The 22,801-nt window shown below is 36.1% G+C and overlaps 1 protein-coding gene across 3 annotated transcripts in view; it reads right to left on the bottom strand.

Annotated features, from left to right (window-relative positions):
- Nucleotides 1–16,584, bottom strand: part of LOC107709207 (PEX5-related protein-like) — a 95,249-nt gene extending 78,665 nt beyond the window's left edge. For 2 of the 3 annotated variants that reach the window (XM_016513643.1, XM_016513644.1), the window contains exons 1-2: nucleotides 16,215–16,584; nucleotides 15,108–15,140 (exon numbers count right to left, since the gene is read on the bottom strand). In XM_016513643.1, coding sequence (XP_016369129.1) covers nucleotides 15,108–15,140; nucleotides 16,215–16,235 — 54 coding nt within the window. In that variant the 5' untranslated portion in view covers nucleotides 16,236–16,584. The remainder of the gene's footprint in view (nucleotides 1–15,107; nucleotides 15,141–16,214) is intronic. The other variant, XM_016513645.1, reaches the window with a different exon arrangement.
- Nucleotides 16,585–22,801: the final 6,217 nt, after the last annotated feature.

The raw sequence follows: 22,801 nt of genomic DNA, 5'->3' as shown, positions 1-22,801 counted from the left end.
AATATGGAATAATACACTGTTGTGGTTTTTTAAAGAAAATGTAAAAATAAATAAAAAAACAAACAAATAAATATTCCACCTCCCCCAGCTCCACCTGTCTAGATCTGTTATCTATTGCCAGTAGCAAGTCCAACAAGATATTGAGAGTTCTGGTAGAAAAATAAACCCTTAAGATTACAACTACAAATTTCTACTTTACAATGTGTGAATAATAATAAGTCCTGCAAAATTTAAAATCAACATGGAGCATGGCAGCAGTGCATAGATAACCACCTACAAGACAATGTTTTGGGATCTAGAAATTAATTCCTTGCTGCTGGCAGTATGAGGAAAAGCTGAGAACATTGATCTGTTCACATTTAACATTTGACAAAGGATGTTTTGTGTGTTTCTCTCTCTCTCTCTATGTGTGTGTGTGTGGATCAGGTTTTACTTTACTGTATTTACTGGTTTTACATAAGGACATTAGAACCTGAAATGACCATTGTGGGAGACTATTGTGCATTGTGCCAATGGTAAATACGGCTAAATAAACTACATCTAAACTTAAATGCAGAAAGCTTTCTATGAAGTTATAGAACAAATATCATTAGCTCAATATAAAAACAACAGGTTCAAGTTAATGGAAGGTCCCCATCATGACATAAAAACCAACATATGTATCCATGTTCACCCATCTTCCAGGTCCTACAGTAGCTTCCAAGTTTCATGAGCACATATTGCCAGTTAAATTTGAAATATGGTCAGGATTAGAATCCATATAACAAAGTTACTATATGCTATCACAAACATGTTGGCCTCAATCCCATCATAATCCCCTCTGACATCTGTAACAAAGTGGCCAGAGCCCTTCCACATTTCTAATGGGAGGACAGCTTTGATTGGGTGTTATGCCTTGCCTGAGACACAGGCATTAACCAGCTGGGTGCTTGTCACAACCCCTGCTGAATCGCTTGGCCTCGGCTGGCAGCAGGGCAGCTTTGTCAGAAAGCTTGATGTCCTGATATGGCAGCTCTAAGCCACACATCTGGAAACCAGATTAGGAGAACAGAAACCATTCACACGTAATTCTGAGAGGGGCCAGATACCGGTGCTGGCTTTATCGCCTCTGTTTTTATGGGCTCCACGTCAGATTGCTTTGAAATCACTTGGTTTTATTCACAGCTGCCCATGACGCCGTCAGAGCCGTTCTCCGCCAGCAGAGTGCCACCAGACAGACTCATTAAACCCATTTCACATGCTCGACAATGCACCAGGAGCACGGTGCAATCAGGAATCTTGACCTGGATGGACACTGAATGGTCATTTATTGCCATGATTTCCTAATTGTAATTCACTTTTATGTACAGACAGGGCTGGGAAGGTTACTTTTAAAATGTATTTCACTACAGATTACAAAATACAAGCTTTAAAATGTAATCAGTAATGTATTTCGTTAGATTACTCAGGTTTACTAACTTAATCTAAATACTTTAGAATACTTTGAAATACTTAAGATATACACAAAGGAACATATTAATGTCTTGTTTTTATGTTTTCTCTAAATAAAAGTGACATCTACCAGTAAGTAGCCAAAACAACTGGCACAGTTCTCCAAGTTATACAATAGAGTTGTTTAATGAATGGACCAAACTTTAAGCGATTACTTCACTGATAATCCTCTCGATGGAGAAGCGATCGGCACAAAATAACTGCTGAGTCAAAATTGACAGGGCTCGTTTCCCAAAGCAACTACGGTCGCAAGTAACTTAATTTCGTTATAGTTCAGTGTAATTTAACAAACACAGTTCGCTAACTATGCTTTTTGGAAACACACCCCAGAGCTATCCAGTTTAATGTGAACCATTCACACTGGTTTCGTTAAACAAATGATTCATTTAAAAGATTGAATCAAAAGAATAATCTGTTCACGAATCAGATCATGAACTCGCATTACCGCGCCACTGATAATCTATTCTTGAACATTTCGAATAAATATAAAGATTTCAAGTTCATCTGTAAAGCACAAAAAGCTAACGTTTGACTTTATAAACTTTTATTTCATGCATGATTCGTATGGATCTGTTAACTGAATGCAAAGTGTGAATTCTAGGTGAATTCGTTGTCATTTTTCAATTAAATTCTTAGAAATATTAAACGTAATGATAACAATTCAACATTCAAAATACGAGAAAATAGAAAAACGAGTTATTGGATAAAATTTTTCAAAGATCAAGAACAACTTCCCTCAAGATGCTTTTTCGGATTAGACGTTGAATCCTTCGATGCTGATAGAAATTGTGTTGCAGGAAGGCATTGCATTGCGCTGAGATGTTACGTCCTTTTTCAGATTTATAAGTAAAATAGTCTTTGTATTTCCAAGAGAGAAATGCATTACGCGAATGGCTTTCCGTTGTGTCATCCATTTTTATGTCGTGATGATGAGGGTATGCATTCTCACTACGAGTTGCTAAATGAACAGGCTGCTGCACGCAGTTTTTGTTTCTTTTTCAACGGAGAATCAGTTGCCTTATTTGTTAAAATCCCCAAACTGTTTACTTAAATATTAAATTAAGAAATGACATTAAAATTCAAAGTAATCACTTTGGTCATCTAAAATACTTTTCGGATGTAACTGTAATTTGATTACCACCTATTTAAAATGTAATTATAACGAAATACAGTTACTCATATTTTGTATTTTAAATACGTAACGCCGTTACATGTATTTCGTTACTCCTCAACCCTGACTGTACAGATTATGTTAAAGGGATATGTAATCCCAAAATAGAAAATAAAAAAAATCCGGCATAATTTACTCACCTTCATGTTTTTCAAAACCTGTATGACTGTATATGATACAGATATGAAATATATGAAAATATATGGCAGAACATTGGAGTGCAAACAACTTTTAACCACATTATATATATATATATATATATATATATATATATATACATATATTATATTTTGTCTTAATAGAATAGAATAGAATAAATTATAATTCCAACATTTCCAAAATGATTTTATTAGGCTATTAGAATGTTTCATTAGAATGTCTAATGACGGCTATGCTTCCTATAGCAATAGTGTTGTTTTTGGTCAATTGCCATGAATTTCATCAGACAAAAGTGTAGCAGGATATTCAGCATCTGTGAGAAAAGGTTGTTGGTTGTGACAGTCCATCAACATTTACTCATAGAAGTGCATGCAAAATATGGCAAAAGTTGTCCTACTTGGGTTCACAATATAAAGCATGAATTTCTTTCCTTCTATCTATCTATCTATCTATCTGTCTGTCTGTCTATCTATCTTTTGTTTGTTCTATTGTACTAGCTATTGTAATATACTATAATATAAATCAATATAAATCCTTTCAATAATACTTCCTTGTATTCAAATTTGAACTGCAGTTTTACAATAACCTAAATTCAAATTGTGAAACTGAATGGAACTGGTGTTCTTAATTCATTTCTGTATTGAATGGTGGATTGTGTAGAAGTTGGAACAATTCAATCCCATTCTACCTCTCCTTTGCATCACAAACCCATCTATGAAATGGCAAAAGTGCAAAGAAAAAGCAGGCCACTTTAAAAACCACCATGATCATGGTTTTAGTTTATCTGTGGGGGTCATCCTCTCGGGGGAGTGCAACGGCTTTTGCAGGTAATCCATGGTGTTTTGCTATTTGTACGAGTTGTTTTGAGAAATGCACTTACTGTTTTGCAAATGTCAAGGATGATTTGAGAAATGTACCAAAGCGACTGAGAAAAACTGTAATGAAATGCACTGACGCAGAGCATGTGTAAATCTACTGATATTCCAGCCCTTGCACATTTTACTGTAAATAATTTAACAATGTTAAATTACATCCATTACAAACCCATGCAGGACTATCGTTGACGGAGGCACGCATGGGCCAAATGAGGCCTGCTATAGGGACCACGCCATTACTAAATATAGCACAGTGATTGGAAACAAGAGCTCTTGTGTGCCAGAAAACCGTGAAAGTGTTTAGTTTAGTGCGTAAGCCCAACAGCTCGGATCAATATGTGGTACTCAGGAATTGTGTTGCAGGGGCATCTCAGTAATGTGATATTTGTACTTACTGAAGGCACTGGAAGCCCACGGCGTCACCCCTCAACAGCTGGGACAGATTTAGACCGCCCGTTGGCCCACTTCCACCTATTGATCTCAAGGTATGGAGTAACAAACCTGCTTTCAGGTGTGCATAACACACTCAAAGATGAAAAAGAACTTCATCATCTTCTTTTCTTTCTTGTTCCTTCTTCATCACTCCAAATGAAAGATGTGCACTGCATGATTTGAGCTGTTCATCAGCAATATTCTTCCAAGTGAGAGAAAAAACATGAAGTGCTGGTGGCAATCAGTCTCAGGAGTTTGGGAAGAGGGGCATATATTTTGGGGCTGACAAATGATAGAGGCTAGAGCTACGAGGCTGCTTTCACTCGAATGCTTTTTTGATAGAGAGCGTAAGAAGCGAGCTCTCCCACGGCCATGTAAATGTCAATCTGCATAAGCTAATCACTGGAACTCTGCTGAGGACTTCATTGCAGAGGGCCATTTTGTTAGACTTGTCTTCGTGGCTGCAATGGAGTGCAAGGGCTCCATGTGAGATTAGAAAAGTACCATGGTCTTGATTGCACCAGCCACAGAGAGATCCGGGTAATCATGCTATCCATCCTCATTTCCTAAAACAACGCGAATTCAGAACTACAGTGAATGAAGTTGGGAAATGATTGAGCATAAACTTATTTCCCCTCAAGTAGCGATTACCAAGTGAGTTCATCAACAGCTGTTTTATTTATTATCAATACAATATGTGGTGGAGAGCGTCAGATTGCAATTTAAAGGTGCAGTATGTTTTTATGCAACTAGAAGGTTAAGTCACTGTGAACAATGTTCTCATTTCTAAACTGACATTTGTTTATTGTTTTTAATCCTTTTTTTCAGTCGAACAGCTTTGTTGTTAAGCTCCTGGAATGTCTCTGGGTTGGCAGTTGGCACTATTTTACCAGCCTCAAATTAGTCGACTATTACAGTGTACTGGGGAAATTAGCACAGATGTTACAGACAATAGCAAAACAGTTTAGATAATTAAGATAAATTAAAGGGTTAGTTCACCCAAAAATAAAAATTCTGTCATTAATTACTCATCCTCATGTCCAAACCCGAAAGACCTTTGTTCATCTTCGGAACACAAATTTAAAAAATATTTTGCTAAAAATAAATATACAAAAAATGAACAAAAATATTTTGATTTCATCAAAAATATCTTAATTTGAACACTCCGTATGAACTTAATATGAACCCTTTATAGACAGCAACGCAACTACCATGTTCAAGGCCCAGAAAGACGCTAAGGACATCGATAAAATAGTCCATGTGACATCAGTGGTTCAACCTTAATTTTATGAAGCCACGAGAATACTTTTTGTGCGCAAAAAACAAACCAAAAAAACCAACAAAATAATGACTTTATTCAACAATTTCTTCTCTTCCGTGTCAGTCTTCTACATGCGTTCACGAGAGTACCACGACACGTGCCTTGACAGTGGTAGTTCCATTGCTGTCTATGCAGGGTCAGAAAGCTCTCGGATTTCATCAAAAATATCTTAATTTGTGTTTTGAAGATGAATGAACGTCTTACCGGTTTGAAACGACCTGAGGGAGAGTGATCAATGACAGAATGTTCATTTTTGGGTGAACTATCCCTTTACGAAATACAAGAAGATGCAAAGTATTATCAATGTGAAGACTAAATCGAATAAATGACTTTGGACACTGTTTTTCATTACATGCTGTTTTTCTATGCTTTCAGCATTTTCGTGCCAGGGCCCGGGCCACGACTGACCTTTGCCTTGGCAGAGCACACTGGATAGGATCTGTGCCTGAGGATGGGATATAATTGATATGGTCCACTGCTTGAGGGTTTGCTAGTTGGACTGGTATACCATGACAGGCAGAGATCATTTGGGTTAAAAATATAAACAGTCTGTTCAGCCTGCAAGGGACGTGTCTGACATTAAAATGTATGTGACATCAGAATTCATGAGGTCGGTTTATGAATGTAGATCATTGTCATCATACAAAATCTTTAATGGAATTCACATTTTGTCATTGATGGTGAGTGATTTTGTGTTCGCTGTAGCACTGGCCACACAGCGTGACGGTGAACTATGATTGAATGTAGTCTGGATGCTGGAGATTCTGGAGGGTACAGGAAATGTATTGCTTTTTTTGCATAGTACACCGTTCATAAATTACACAAATAATATAAATCTTGAACCTATGTAAATACTGAAATTATACATATGCAATAATTGTGAAATATTATTACAAATCTTATAACTGTTTTCTATTTTAATGTATTTCAAAATGTAATTTGTACATGTGATGCAAAGCTGAATTTTCAGCAGCCATTACTTCAGTCTTCAGTGTCACATGATACTTCAGAAATCATTCTAATATGCTGACTTGGTGTTGTGGAAGCTGTGATACATTTTTCAGGATTCTTTGATGAATACAAAGTTCAAAATAGCAGCATTCATTCGAAATTGTAACATTATGATGTCTTTACGTTTGACCAAATGCATCCTTGCTGAATAAAAGTATTAATTTCTTTCCACAAAAAAAAAAACAAAACGTATAGATCCTATATTTTTGAACAGTGGTATATTGCAGATTAACAGATAAAAATATAATATATATTATTGTGAAATATTGTAAATAGTAAATGGTAGACTAATGTATAAAAGGTGTTACTAAATCATATTGTATTAACACCGGGTGCAAATACCATTTGTCTCACTTTATGACTTTGAGTAAATAGCCTCTGCCTTAATTATTTTAGATAAAGTTTATTCAAACATTTTCCCATTGGATTGTAAGTGATTTTCTTTTTATCTGTTAGCACTCAATTTGTTCCACTAATAATGTACTGGTTCCTCACTGGCCGCAAGAATCCACTTTACTCTGTTTGCTGACAAACAGCCCCCTGCCACCAAAGGAATTATCTGCCATGCTCAACTGCTCTCTGTATAAGGAGCTATTTCAATAGATGCACTCACATCATCCAATTTAGTAGGATGTCGGCAGAGTAATGCAAACTGGTTGTGACACTAAAACATTACCTTTTAAATTGATTGTAAGATTATAATTGTTTTCGGCTTCTTTTTTGTAGCCCTCTAGCATTGCCTGGAAATGTTTATGACATAAATGCTTGTCATAAATGCTGACATAGCAAAGTATTGGGTAACTAAGCAATTATAATAGTAGATATGTTCAAGTCTAGACCACTGGGTCATGTCATTTTAAATGAAGATGTTAGTTTTAATTAATATTAGTATTAGATAATTTAGGAGGAATGCATACTTAATTTATTTAATAATGCAAATATAGATTGCAAAAAAACTGTCGTATATATATATTATATTATAATATAAAAAAATGTGTGATTGATAGGGGCCATAAGAGGCTATATATATATATATATATATATATATACACACACACACACACACATATATATATATATAGAGAGAGAGAGAGAGAGAGAGAGAGATTTATGGTGGTGTGTACTTGTGATATAATGCGCTGGAAGTATGTGCTTCAGGAAGAAGTGAGTTTGGCTGGAAAAACAAGCTGATTCAGCAGAAGGAATTCCATAGAGAAAGTCCTCACACACTACACAGCCACTACCTGAGAGAGCCATCTGTGTCTCGACTAGTCGAGCCCCATGACAGTAGAGCCAGACTGTGTGGTTAGGGGTCAGTCCAGCCCTCTCAGACAATCACACTCACACGTTGTATCCCTGAACACCTGGTGGAAATGTGCATGTAGGCCAATGTCTCGTGTTGGTGTTTGTAATACAACCAACTGCTCTTGTTCTCTCTCATATAGGTGTGCAGTCAGTCAGTAATCTGTTTGTCGAAGATTACAAGTGATTGGTGCAAACACAGCTAGCTGCCTGTGCTAGGACTTCAAGTATTTGAGGACCATGAGTGATTTAAGAGGATCAGCTCATCAGAGGTGACCAAAAGATGAGCTGTTTTATCAGTCCAAAATAGAAACACGTGCTGCAGTTTGCAGAGCTCTAAATCATGTCGGCCATGCTGTCAACAGTCCTCATATATTTTTTTGTTTGTTTATGAAGACTTTTTCAGAGGGATTTATGTGAATTGTTCTATTTTTATTGTTAACCCAACTTGTGATTCATTCTCTCAGATTAAGGCATTACAAATGGCCTTTTTGTCCTTGAAAAACAAGCTGAATGAATTTAAAAACAACATTTGGACAAATTATTTTATGAACAATTTACACACAAATTCTTTATGGTTGTATTTTATTCTACACACCACACAAATAATAGCATGGAAGACTCGACTTCCAATTGATTTCTCTAGAGTTTGATGGTAGCTCTAGATTTCTCTAGAGTTTCAAGGTAATGGCATAAAACTCACAGAATATTGGACAAAAGCATAAAGAAATATAGGATAAAGTTATCTTTTGATTACACTTGAATAATTTTATGATACTTTTGAGTATTTAATTAAATACGAATGTACTTACACTACCAAAAATTTTGAAGTCAGTATGTTTTTTAATAGAAATTCTAATAATATTTTATACATCACTATTTTACTGTATTTTTGACCAAATAAATGTGAATTTAAGAGACTTCCTTCAAAAACCTTAAAATCTTAATGACTTCAGACTCATGAATGATCAAATCATTTCTGAGCATGTCATAATGCATCATGGGATTGGCTTTTCCATAAAGTATACACGCATTGCGTCAGAAATTGGCCAAAGCAAAGTATCTTAGGAAGCAGAGTAATTAAGATGCCTACCTTTTGGAACAGATTTTGCGTCAGGAGGGTGCATATGATGCCTAAAATGCTGCATCCGTAGGCAGTTCACTGGGTTTTGGAAGAGCGCTTTGGTTTCAACATTTTAGCCTAATGTGGTGTGCCAAGTATCAAATGTTATTTTTCTGTTTTGCAATCTCGTCAATCCACTACATCATACACCTACGCCATAAAGTCTCTCCTATCCCTATCTATGTCCTTCCTGCTTGCATTACACTCCTGTCAAACATGGACGCATCTTCCATTTTGCATGAAGAAGTCTGTAAAGGATGGATAGGATGTTGCCCTTTGACCTTTTCTACTGCATGCAGCATGATCTCCTCTGTTTCTGAGTGGGGAATTCATCATGCCAGCACCACTTGACCTCAGCACATGTGAGCTTGTGTGGAACAGATGGGACCAGGCAAGGGTTTGGGTCACAGCTGTGCTGGAGGCACTGCCCCCTGCTGATGTATCCTTGAGTCTCTTTAAAAAGCCCTCTACTGAGGTAAACCCCAAACTGCCTGCCAGTGTTGTTGTTGCTTTCTGTACTGTGCCCCCTGTAATGGCAGTGCAACAATGTTTTGGTTGGCATATTAGGGTTAATATGCATATTTATAGAGGTCTGATTCCTTGTTCCCTGCTCTATTTAACAGGAAGTGCCAGCTTACATCGCATATACTAAAACACTGTGTCCAAAAAGCTGTTTCATGCTCTTCAGGATGCCAAAAGTCTGAATGAGCCTTTCTGACATAGACTAATTTGACTTTGACTTGGTGGAACAAAACCGGTTTTGCATTCAGACACACAAAAATGTGTTAAATGGAGCTGAAGGTATTATATATATCTTTTTACTGTATAACAGAAAGCAGCTTTTCCATACAATGAAATTGAATGGTGACCATGGCAGATTATTTTCAGTGAATAACTTAAATATTAGTTCAGTTCGTTGAAGCTTGGCAGCCTTTGGTCCCAATCCAGTTCTACTGTATGGAAGAGAGCAGCTTAACATCTGCTGAGCATCTCTTTTTGTGCCCCAAGAAAGAATGAAAGTCAAACAGGGTTAGAAAGACATGTGGGTGAGTGAGTGTGATGATGTTTCATAATTTCTGGGTGCACTATCCCTTTAATGTCTCCTGTGTTACAAAATGTGAGCTGCTATGTACTAGCCTTAGCAACAAAGGTTTAAGTATCTGGAATCTAGTCAGGGTTTTGATTCAATTACAGCTGAAGACTGCCTGCTGTGTGATGAATAAAATTCACATCTCTACTATAAATCTTCAAACATCAAAAAGAAGAAATCCGACTACATCCACACCCTCAGTTATGCTGGTCTCACGTCATGCAATTAAGCTCACCTTCTTCTACAGCAATTATCTTGATTTATCAAGATTCTCTCAGATACTGTTGCTTCCGCCAAATGTTATGTAATGGAGTTTTGAGACAATTTTGTGTCACATAAAGCCTTAAACATTAATTTGAAAAATCAGAGCAGTCTCTGTTTGTTTTTCCCTCTGATCTCTGTGGACTCATTTCCAGAATGGTTTGGTTCAGCTAATTAGCAATGGTAGAGAGAGAGAGAAAGGGAGGGAGGGAGAAAGAGAGGGAGAGAGAGAGAGAGAGTGAGCGTGCAAAAAGAGTGGATAGATGAAGATAAGATGTCCATAATAATCTATGGGGTATTGTCAAGAGTAAAATGAGAAACAAGAGACCAAAAAATGTAGATGAGCTGAAGGCCACTGTCAAAGAAACCTGGGCTTCCATACCACCTCAGTAGTGCCACAAACTGATCACCTCCATGTCACGCCGAATTGAGGCAGTAATTAAAGCAAAAGGAGCCCCTACCAAGTATTGAGTGCATGTACAGTACATGAACATACTTTCCAGAAGGTCAACAATTCACTAAAAATGATTTTTTTATTGGTCTTATGAAGTATTCTAATTTGTTGAGATAGTGAATTGGTGGGTTTTTGTTAAATGTGAGCCAAAATCATCACAATTAAAAGAACCAAAGACTTAAACTACTTCAGTCTGTGTGCATTGAATTTATTTAATACACGAGTTTCACAATTTGAGTTGAATTACTGAAATAAATGAACTTTTCCACGACATTCTAATTTATTGAGATGCACCTGTAAGATGTCCATAATTGTTCATTGGAAAGTGCAGTAATTGCATGTTGAAATTACTTTCTCTTAGTTTTTAGGATGGGTTGCTATAGAGATATTAGAAACTAAAGAAAGAAGAATTCTAGGGTTTATTATTTTTCTGCACCTCTACTTTTGTCTCTCAGTTGTAAACTGACTGGGCAAAAATTTCCAAGCTAACACCCAGAACAAAAGATAAATGTGTATATTGGTGGCCATTTTATAGAGAGCTCTAGCTAAATGTACATTCCAAAATAAAATAAAACATAGAATAAACAAAATCAAACAAAACATGAAACACAAAACATAGCAAAACAAAAACAAACAAAACATAAAACAACAACAAACAAACAAAAACCAAACCAAAACATGAAACAAGCAAACAAAATAAAAAACATGAAACAAAAAAAACAAAACAAAACAAAAACACACAAGACAAAACAAAACAAAACAAAGTGGGGGGTTGGGGGTCATGTTCGCCCAGTTACTATGGCTGCTACACCCCTGCTAGCATTGGTACCACTTCAAAGAGATTAGATGTGGGTCCATATTTGTCTGTCCAAATTTTCCAGTGCCACAGCACATCCTGCCTTCCCTGATGACTAGCCTCATATAACGCCTATAGCTGATGAGTCCACCATGGACCCTGATGAAGGCAGAGGGATTGTATCTATAGGCTGCACTTAGAGATGGATGAGGCGCCACGCAGGGACAGTGGTAACTGCCCTACTTCTCACAATGAGTTTGGATTTGAAGCTCAAAGGAATTGTTCCTAACCGACCTGCTCATTTCACTATAGTTCCTCATCCCAAGCTTCTACTGAGATTCTTTTGAATTATGGGATAGGATGCGCAAATATCCTATTCCCTCAATGGTGACCTCGTTTGGCTCCAGTTCATACTGCATACCATCATATTTAAATTCATGATCATTAAAAAATAACACTGTAATCTGATGCTATCTTTGAATCCTCAGAAGAAGAAAAAAACACATGTACACTCCGGGTTCATGCTTTTCCAATATTTGCAAAGCTTTCGCTGCACACTGAGTACATCAGAAGCAGCTTCTTAATGATGAAAGTCTTTCACTGGCCTTGCAACTTTCCCTCCACCCATAAAATTTTAACATTTCTAATTTATTATATATTAATTACCCTGTATTTATGCATTACGTAACAGCTTACGCGAACATCTCTCATGTAAGACCGTCATCATTTATTTACTGCCTTTACAGAAGTGACAGAGTCAGACAGACCATCACACACTAAAATGAGATAAAGATTTGACAAAAGCTGCTCACATATTCTCCGGGGGTAAAGTGAATGCTATCACTTATTCCGCCTGCTCCGGTCTGATTTTCCTGACTCTCTTTTCCCTCTAAGTATCTCCCGCGGATTGTTTTCCCTGCCGGCCTTGAGTTTTGTCCTCTCAGATAAGTGTCCATGAGAGACGTGACACATTCAGCCTAATCAGCTCTAACAGGTAAAGGACAAAATAGTCCCTTGTCTGTTTGTTTCTTCAGGAATTTAGGTTTAAGAGTTGAGCCGGAGATGCAAAAATCAAATCAAACAGCAGCAGCGTGATCCTCCTCATCGGTGATGTAAAAACACCCCCTGTCAAGAAGCACACCTTGAGTGAGACAGATGGTCTATTGATTTTATTTGAAAGGCTGCCACATGTCCCTCTCTATTACACTGTCCTTCTTCCGGACTTTATCAACAGGATTTTAGTATTATTGTGATGGATACTGAGAGACATATGCACTCTCAACAGCTAGACAAACTGATTGTGTGAGCTAAAATACTGCATTAAAGCATTATGGTAATCATAACACACAAGGTGTCACAACCAAAGTGACTTACACCGCACTCAAGCTATACATTTTTTAGCAGTATGCATGTTCAGTGGGAACTGAACCATGACCTTGGCATTGTATGAACCATGCTGAACCAGCTGAGCTATTTAAACATGTTTCATTAACATTGATGTCTGAGTCTTTGTGTAATAAAGGTACCCACCAGCTTGCCTGACACTCTACTTTAGTCAAATGCAGTGTACAAAGCAATGAATGAATGATGTTTTTCATTGCAAATGAATCAAAAGTTGATACTAACAGATCAGCCATAATCTTTCTTTTAAAGGAACAGATTACCCAAACATGCAGATTTGCTCATCCTCATGTCATTCCAAACTCACATACATTAATTTCTTCTGTGCAATACAAGAGGATATATTTTGAAAACTGTTTTAGCTGTTTGTCTTTTTGGAGCTTCAGAATTTTGGAGCCCACTGACTTCCACAGTAGACAAAAAGGGAGCACCGCACTCAAGCTATACATTTTTTAGCAGTATGCATGTTCAGTGGGAACTGAACCATGACCTTGGCATTGTATGAACCATGCTGAACCAGCTGAGCTATTTAAACATGTTTCATTAACATTGATGTCTGAGTCTTTGTGTAATAAAGGTACCCACCAGCTTGCCTGACACTCTACTTTAGTCAAATGCAGTGTACAAAGCAATGAATGAATGATGTTTTTCATTGCAAATGAATCAAAAGTTGATACTAACAGATCAGCCATAATCTTTCTTTTAAAGGAACAGATTACCCAAACATGCAGATTTGCTCATCCTCATGTCATTCCAAACTCACATACATTAATTTCTTCTGTGCAATACAAGAGGATATATTTTGAAAACTGTTTTAGCTGTTTGTCTTTTTGGAGCTTCAGAATTTTGGAGCCCACTGACTTCCACAGTAGACAAAAAGGGAGCTGCTATATTGCAAGTCTTCTAAAGCCACACAGTCTTTTTTTTATAATAAACAGAGATATTTCAAAATCAAACCAAAACATTGATCAAAGCACACATATACAAATTTAATTAAATATGGTGACACAAACATGATTGTTCCAGAGATAAAGGATGTTTGGAACGACATCAGGGTGAGTAAATGATTACAGACAGGTTTGGTTCCCATTGACTTCTATTGGATTTTTTGTCCATGCAACGAGTTAAAAGGAACCACAACTGTTTGGTTACCAACATTCTTCGTAATACAGTATCTTTGTTTACGCTCCACAAAAAAGAGAAATGCATACAATATTGAAATGACATGGGGGTGAGTAAATGATGACAGAATTTTCATTTTTGAAGATGACAGAAATTTCATCTCTTTCGAAAGTAAACACTTTCGGGATCCATTAGCGATTGAACCTATAACACGTGTTGATACATCTGAGGTGTGAGCTGATATATTTGGTTTAAATGGGTCAAATGACCTTTAAAATAACTACTTTGATATTTATCTGCAGGTACTATCAATGCACAGATTGTCACAGAGGAAGAGTAGTGAGTATTAGACTCCTTTTTAAATCGTAATTTATTGTTTTTTACATATATTATTATAAAATCGTATTGTGTTGTTGAAGATGAAACGACAGAACTTACACGCTACCCTTAAAAGGAATTTGATCTATGAAAATGATCAGAGTGAAATATTGATTTCCAATGCCCCCTAGTGTGGTAAGATGCTGATGTTTAATACAAACTTTGAAATCCAAGTTTTCTTTTTTAACAGCGAAAACCAGCAAAGAATATACATCTGTTAATGGAGGTGTGATCATTTTGAACAACTCTGACTTTCTTGTATACTTAAGTATTAATGTATTATTGCTTAGACATTTGATTTGAACTCTTCGCGGCAATGCAGTTATGTATATGTATACATAATGTGCAAATGCGAACTGTTTGCCTGCAATATAAATTGCAGCACTAGTGCAGAAAAGCAATACTCATTTTTTCACCAATGATGGAGCGAAACAATAAACAGCATATACTCTGAGATGGCTTCAAGGGAGAATGAGCCGTCACTGTCAAGATAAGTGTGACTGTTTAGGGGGGAGGAGCTGCAAAGAGCCCAGTGAAGGACAGATAAAACATCTGCTTTGCACAGACAGAACATTTCCTCTTAAATTACCTCCCTACCTGACAGAGAAAATGTGATATCTTACTCTCCCTAACTCCCCAAAGCCTGAAATAAAAGCCTCTAACATGATGAGAACAGTTATGAATAGGACCATATGAGACTCTTATCAAGTGTCCAATTACCTTTGTGCTGAAAACACATCCATTTTCTGTCTCCTGGAACATTAATAACACAACGGAACAATTATACTCGTACAATGTTGCATATGGTACATCATTTTACATAGATGTGTATGCAGATGGGTGCAAGGATAAGTAGGTGTCTAAGTATGAAACTGTGGTCAGTCTAAAGAATGATGGTAAATATAACGAATATAGTGAAGCCAATCACTATCTAAGTGATATGAAGGTAACTGAAGCCACATCTGTCGTAGACAAAGGGTATTAAAAAGCTACTCTGGTTTCCTAAGAAGCTGCAAAAGAAGTAATAAAATATTCAGCTGGTAAATTACTTGGAAGTTTTAAGACTTGGTAAACAAAGCGCTGCCTGCTTTAATTTAGCAGTTACGTAATTAAGAGATCTTCATAAAATAGTAACAATCAAATCCTATTGTTGCTGTAGTAAGAATAGAGGTTCAAAAGAGCCCCGTGTGTCTCATTTTGCACACAATGTGATTTATGGATTGCTTCTACAAGTTCAACTCTGTAGGCCTGTTTTTTATTCCCCATGGGTGATACAAAAAATGTTGGGTAAATTACTATTGGTGATACTACAACAAAGTGCGCAACTGAGTGATTTTTTAGCAGTAAGTCTGCAGCACGACAAGCAATGTTTATATCCCAGTGTTTTGTAACTGGAAACTTGCTTTTCTTTCTTTTTCGCAGACAGCTTATTTTACCTTTTAATTTGTCCAACTGGCATCTGCATCATTTAAGCTAGATGAACAGCACTGGTTTAACATTTCTTTGGTTTGCTTAATGACCCATGCATAAACTGGCATTTTCTTAAGTATAGCATATCTCACCATTTCAGAGCCTATCTGCCATTTATCTTATATCATGGAATAAAATTAATAAACACAACAAACATCAACAGCAAGCGATAATCTTATCCCAACTTAATCCCAATTTAACTCATAAAGCTCTGGCATATGCACTGATCACTTAAGAATGGCACCTAACATGCTTCCAGTGCAATCCAGTGATTTCAGTGCAGCTAAAACAATTCAAATAACACCCATCATAAATGTAAAGAAAAGTATTGTACGTCTTATGTGAGCAGAGTCTTACCTGCAAATGCCCCTGGTACATATTTAGTGGAGAAGGTCCCAGACTATGGATTGCAGTTAGATGAAAGCAAGAAATATGATGACTCTTCTAATGTTCATGCGTGCGAGAGTGTTCTAAAAAGTACTGAAAGAACTGCTCTTGAAATTGAGTCCAGTTAGGGAAGCCGACACACCGGAGCTGTCTCGTGAACCAAGTGCTGAATTTACGCGCACGCGATAGCTTTCGTCACCGACGCACTTAATAAGGCGAGGATGCTTGAGCGCAGCTGCTTCCGAGCTTCACGCGCGCCGGCGAGTCTCTTCACCAAGTTGCTGAGGAGCGCGCTAGATGCGCTGAACGCTCGAGGATCGTGCCTACGTCATAATCTGAGCCCCGGTGTGGCTCTGTGGGTTTTATCGTAGTTGGTCAGCAATTCCTCCCTCCTTTATCAGACACACTCTCTCTCCTTTTCGACTGTTCGTCCCCTCCTCTCCCCAGCCCAACGGATTTAGGCGGAGCAGGTTCCGTCATTCACAGATGCTCAGTCCAGGTGTTCTCATCGTTTTAATGTTGTTCAGCTAGCAACTAACTTACTAAATCAAGTGAATATAATGTATCGGTCCTCCTCTTCGTGTGTTGTTCTTCTTAGCTTCGGAGCAAGGAGACGCCACTTGAATTTGTTTTGTTACATAATACAGTATTCAGTTGCCAGAAGTGTGATTAGGTGTGAACATAGCAGCAGAATGAACAACAAGCAAAATAAAAATATATTGTAACATTTTTTTTTCTCTAAAGGTAAGAGGTATTTTTGACTTCACTAAGGAAAAAGCATGTAAATTATAGGCTATGAAATTATATCAAATTATTGATATCACAAAATAAATTGCACATAATAAAATGCACATAATATGGAAAAATTGATAATTTAAAATGTTTTAATAATCAAATACATTTTTATTAATCGAATATTTAAACATAATCAAAATGTGTATATACATACACCGTTGTGTTTCTTAGTATTTTCCCAGTATTTATTTTGAAATAAATAGATTTTTTTTGTGAGTATAAAAGTATTTACTGTCATTTTTGATCAATTAAATGTATTTTATATAATATTAATCTTGTATAATTATAGAATATTAATCTTCTTTGTAGTTGTATTTTCCCAAAGATTTTAATTGATTTTAATTAAACATGAAAGTTATGACTGATAAAGGCCATATTCAAACATTTCATGTTATAAAACTTTTCTGTGTCCATCATTTAATTTGTCACAATAATGGATTTTTACTTTTTCAAATCAATTTTCTTCACCAGTTAAAAAAAAAAAAAAAATCTAACTCTGGCACCACGCTGACTTTAATTTAAAAAAATGATGTAATTTAAATTTTTTAGTAATTTAAAATGTACACTAAAAATTAATGTTGTAAGCAAACTAAAGATATTAACACAAAGATTCATCCTGACTTCTAAAAACACTGACATTAAAGGAACTACATGGTTTGGAGGGTTCTTATCCTATTAACAGAAGTCAATTATGTTAAAAAGAGAATCTCTTCGAGAGAATGGAACAGTTCTTAAAATGTAATATTTTATTATCAGAGGCTAAATGAAAAATATACGCCCTCTATTCAGTTCATAAAAAATGGTGATTAGATTAATGAAATATTTATAAGAGAGGGCAAGAATAGATATCTTCATTTATTCAAATAATGTGTCTGCAGTAAGATTTTTACAATACCCTGAGTATGATAAATATGACCGTTATTTAAAAAATGTAAGACTCAGCTCTATTTTTGTCCATTCCATTCCATCTGATGTACGATATTACCTTTACATACACTGTCATATTATACTGTTGACAAGTAACTATATCTATATAGGGAAGCTTCATGGGTTGGGTTAGTATTCTGCCCTTGAATACAGTCTGACAGCTGTCTAAAAGGTATTCATTGTTTTCTGTCAACATAACAGCATAATAATTTATCCCATATGAGAGTCAGAGACCATACCTGTGTTTGCTGTCTGTGTTTGTGTGGCCTGCTGCTTGGTTATAAGGACATGTGATGTCAGTGACAGATCTATGGTGCATGGCTGAGAGGGGTTTAGCTCCAAGTAAGGGTCCCCAGGCCTGGACGGGAATACTGATGTCACTCAATGACACTCCAGGCTTGCAAGCAGACCAGGACCAATGGAAAAAGTGACTGTATCCAGTGACATCACAAGGTCTTGGGTGAGCTGTGGAAAAAAACAAAAACAGAATACACAGAAGTGACATCTTTTTTGATCACTCTCAGGAAAAAAGGTACAAAGCTATTACTTGGGTGGTAGGCTACCCTAGAGTACAAAAACTAAAAGTTTTTTGTTCCTTATTTACCCTAAAGTGGAAGTCGTGGCCTAATGGTTAGAGAGTCGGACTCGTAACCCAAAGGTTGCGAGTTTGAGTCTCAGGTCCGGCAGGAATTGTAGGTGGGGGGAGTGAATGTACAGCGCTCTCTCCCACCTTCAATACCACGACTGAGGTGCCCTTGAGCAAGGCACCGAACCCCCAACTGCTCCCTGGGCGCCGCAGCATAAATGACTGCCCACTGCTCCGGGTGTGAGTTCACGGTGTGTGTGTGTTCACTGCTGTGTGTGTGCACTTAGGATGGGATAAATGCAGAGTACTAATTCCTAGTATGGGTAACCATACTTGGCCACATGTCACGTCACTTTATAAATGGTATGTATTAGTACCTTAAAGGTACATATTAGTACCTTTTATTTAATATATGCTTTGGTAACAACTTAATAGATCTGCATGCATCTGAGTACAATATGCTGCTCTCAGCTTTCTATTTTGACAGCATAAATGAAAAGTTAGTTTTGTTCAAAATCAGTGATCTAAGGAAAGCACTTTTGCTAAATTCAGCTGACACTTCTCAACCCACTTCTTGTTTTCTGACAAATACTTGAACTTTGTTTTCATCCATTTTTGCTAAAAGGATACAAAGGAGAATTGGAATTGTTTTTTTTTTTGGGGGGGGGGGTTATACATTATACATTACAGTATACTACTTTATCTGAGTAGTATAATGTAGATTGATGTAATATAAAGCTATTAAACACACTATTCATAGAAAATGTTTCCCAAAAATGCATTCTGTTGCTTCAGGAACAAAAACCCCTCTCAGCCATGCACCAAATCTCTCGTAAATGTCACCAATATGTCACTGAAGATCATTTTAAAACAATAGCTCTCTGGAAATGGATAAACTGATTAGGAGACTGCAGTAATTGTCAGTCGTGTTGTAACTCAGTATGCTGGAGGGATTTCTTAGACGTCCTGTACTCATTAAAAAGGAGGGCATGATTTATTATGGTCTATAATTGCAATACTGAATCATAAACGATTGTTGCTTGTGCATGTTAAATTTGAGTGATGTTTTGTCCTGTTTCCAGTCATGTAGTACTGTAACGTAAGACTGATGATCCTGCTCGATTATTGATCGTAAAAACAAACAGAGAAAGCATCAACCCGATACGAATAGTCCCAGAGTCGAAATTTACGTAACTAAGCGAAAAAGAAGAAGAGAGATGCTTGGACTATCTATCACTGTAATGAATACTGTCTGCCTACCAGACCAAAGTTTGAAAGCTAATTTCATTCACCACTGATGCTTTAAATGAATAGTTATGACAAGTGCAACAGCAGGTCTTGCTTTTACAGCTTGTTATTGCTTTATATATTGTGTGGGATCTTGTCAAATCCCTTTACCGGCTTTCAACAGTATTTAAACATTATAAGACAGCAGCTGGAGCCATTAATATCACTTTATTACACAGTTTCTTTTTTAATCTTAAACTGTAGCTACAAATGTTAAAGGGATAATTCACCCAAAAAAGGACGTTTTGTCAATATTTTCTCATGTCGTTCCTTACCAGTTGTGATTGCCAGAACTTTACCGTAAAATATAGTAATAACATTACAGGTTTTATAGAATTAACCTACATTTACAGTAAAAAAAATATCATATATCATTAACTGATGATATATGATGTATATATTATGCAAATATCGTTAACTGATATAATGTAAATATTCTAAAGTACTAAAATCTATTTTGTACCCTTATAATATGCTACCAAAATAAAACCATAATGAGAAATCCACATGATAAATCCAAGTTCATCATAAGTATGCACAAGCTGGGGTAAATATGGTGCACACCTGATGCACATTCTGTTTTCATCATGATGTAGTTGTAGAGTTTAAAAAAATCTGCAGAATATACACTGTCATCTTGCTTCCAAGTGATTTGAATAAACACAATGTCATAATTACATGACTTCGCAACTCGTAAATACAAACTTCCCAGGAGGTTTTGAATACACTATAATATATTAAAAGAGCACACAAATACAAAACATTATGACACTAAAATTATATGATAAACATAATTTAACAACAATATATATATATAAGAAAACCTGCTTTTGTGTAACACAGGGGATTCCGGAAAGTCAGTTTATGGTTTTTTGCTGTGCATTATAAGATGTCTTCTTTTTCATTTCCCAAAACTATACATTTAGCAGTATTTTACTGTAAAATTGCAGGAAATGTCCAGTTTTTCACCCTATATAATAAAGGAACTTACCATTAACCAATAAACATATTTTTTTGGACAACAGAGATGGACAAAAATTATTGAAATATTCTACAAAATATATATTTATGTTTTTGTGGTCTGCTGATGAAAGTGAGTGATACAGGTTTGAAACAACATGACAGATAATAAATACCGTTCCTTTAAATAGAGACCCGGAAACTACAACAGGGACTCTATGTATAGTCTATATATCAGACACAATGAGCTTCTTCTACTGTCAATCAGAATTGGCCCTGTGACCTCCCCACCAGCACCCTGACAGAGCCATAATTAGCTGTCTGCTGTCTATAATACCTCACACCTCAGCACACTCAGGTGGCATGTACACATAAAAAGAGTTAAGTGTATCCCCGCCATCATTTGCTTGAAGCCTCCACATCTGACAAAACAATGTTAACAATGTCACTGTTTTAAATTACATTTTTATCATCTCTCTGCTCCATTTAATGCATTTGAAGTATTTTTGTATTTCTCTGGGGGTAAATGACAGCTTTGCTTCATTTGAAAGCAATGATAGTAAGACAAAAATGAAAGTTGGACTGAGAGGGAACTGTGGATCTTGAGGGATTTAGAGCCCATGATCTCATTTCCTAGTGTATTTTTAAAGCCCAGATGATCCATCTTGGGTCCATAAATCTCTCTTGCATTGGAGAGAACCATGAAGCACCTTGCGAAAGCTTGACGTGAGGAGTGCAGCGCTGCTAATGAACTTTGAAATGGGACTGAGCGGCAAGGGCTATCAATTATAATAACAGCCTCCCCCTCTTCCAGACAGAGCAGCATCCATCCCCATTATGGTCCAACACCTCCACCATGTTTAGCCTCATTAAGCAACTCTCCTCAATAAAAACGAGGGCCAAAGGCCTCATCACACGGTTGCACTGCTTGAAGTTGATAGATTCACATTTTGGCAAAGTCACATATTTATATACCCTGGCATATTTTAATATCATTATGACAAATGTCCTCAAAACTCCTGTAATGTCAGTAACAATGCACACCGAAATACATGTTCAACTATAGATTTGAAGTCAATACAAGAAGGAAAAAGGAGTTCACAGTAAGGAAAAAGGAGACCACTTAAAAATATTAATTAAAAAAATTTAACTTTAAAAAGTGTCATGTTGATTTCATAAAAGTAAAGCGCCTAAAAAGGGTAAAAGTGTTTTAAGAGAAGGTTAATTTAATAACTACAAATGTCATATGCTGTCAAAACAAGTCAAAAGTAATATCATATTTTCCTTACACCTTAAATTATTATGGTAACATTTATTAATAACATATTGGCTGTTTATTAATACATATAAAGCACATATTCTGCATGACCATGTCCTACATCCCTAATCCTACCCAATAGCTAAACTTAACAACTACCTATTCATAATCACCAAATTAGTATTGAGGCAAAAGTCGTAGTTGATGGTTTGTTAAAAACGAGAATTGGACCTTAAAATAAAGTGTGACCATTATTATTTACAAATTAATAAAAAGTACTTTAAGGGAATTTTTGTTACAAATATCATAATAAATCATTCATTTATAAATATTTTAAATAAGGTTTTGAGGAGTCACACCACATTGTATTCTTTTATATTTATCATATTGGTTGGATCACATGACTTAAACACACCACATTACTTTGATTTGGAAAATAAATGTCTTTCTATTAATTAATAAGCAATGAAGCATTTTATTCTAAGGGAAAAAATATTTATAAGAATAAAATAATTAAAATATTTTTTTTCATTATGCTAACAGGACTGTTGTATCAGTTTTACTTTAAAATAAAATAAATTAAAAAAACAACGCATTTTAATTGAGAAAATCTAAAACACACTCATAATAGAAATTGAAGATGTTCTATGTATGAACTGCTTTTTTAGTGTATTTTTAAATAAATCAATAGATATGACAAGAGAAAGACATATCATCGACCCTGCTTTTACATATTTCAGCAAT

The sequence above is a fragment of the Sinocyclocheilus rhinocerous genome, unplaced genomic scaffold, assembly GCF_001515625.1.
Source record: "Sinocyclocheilus rhinocerous isolate Xijiao unplaced genomic scaffold, SAMN03320098_v1.1 scaffold55, whole genome shotgun sequence".
NCBI classification, from domain to species: domain Eukaryota; kingdom Metazoa; phylum Chordata; class Actinopteri; order Cypriniformes; family Cyprinidae; genus Sinocyclocheilus; species Sinocyclocheilus rhinocerous.
The sequence above is the reverse complement of the archived record's forward strand: the minus strand, read 5'-3'. Positions and strand labels throughout refer to the sequence as shown.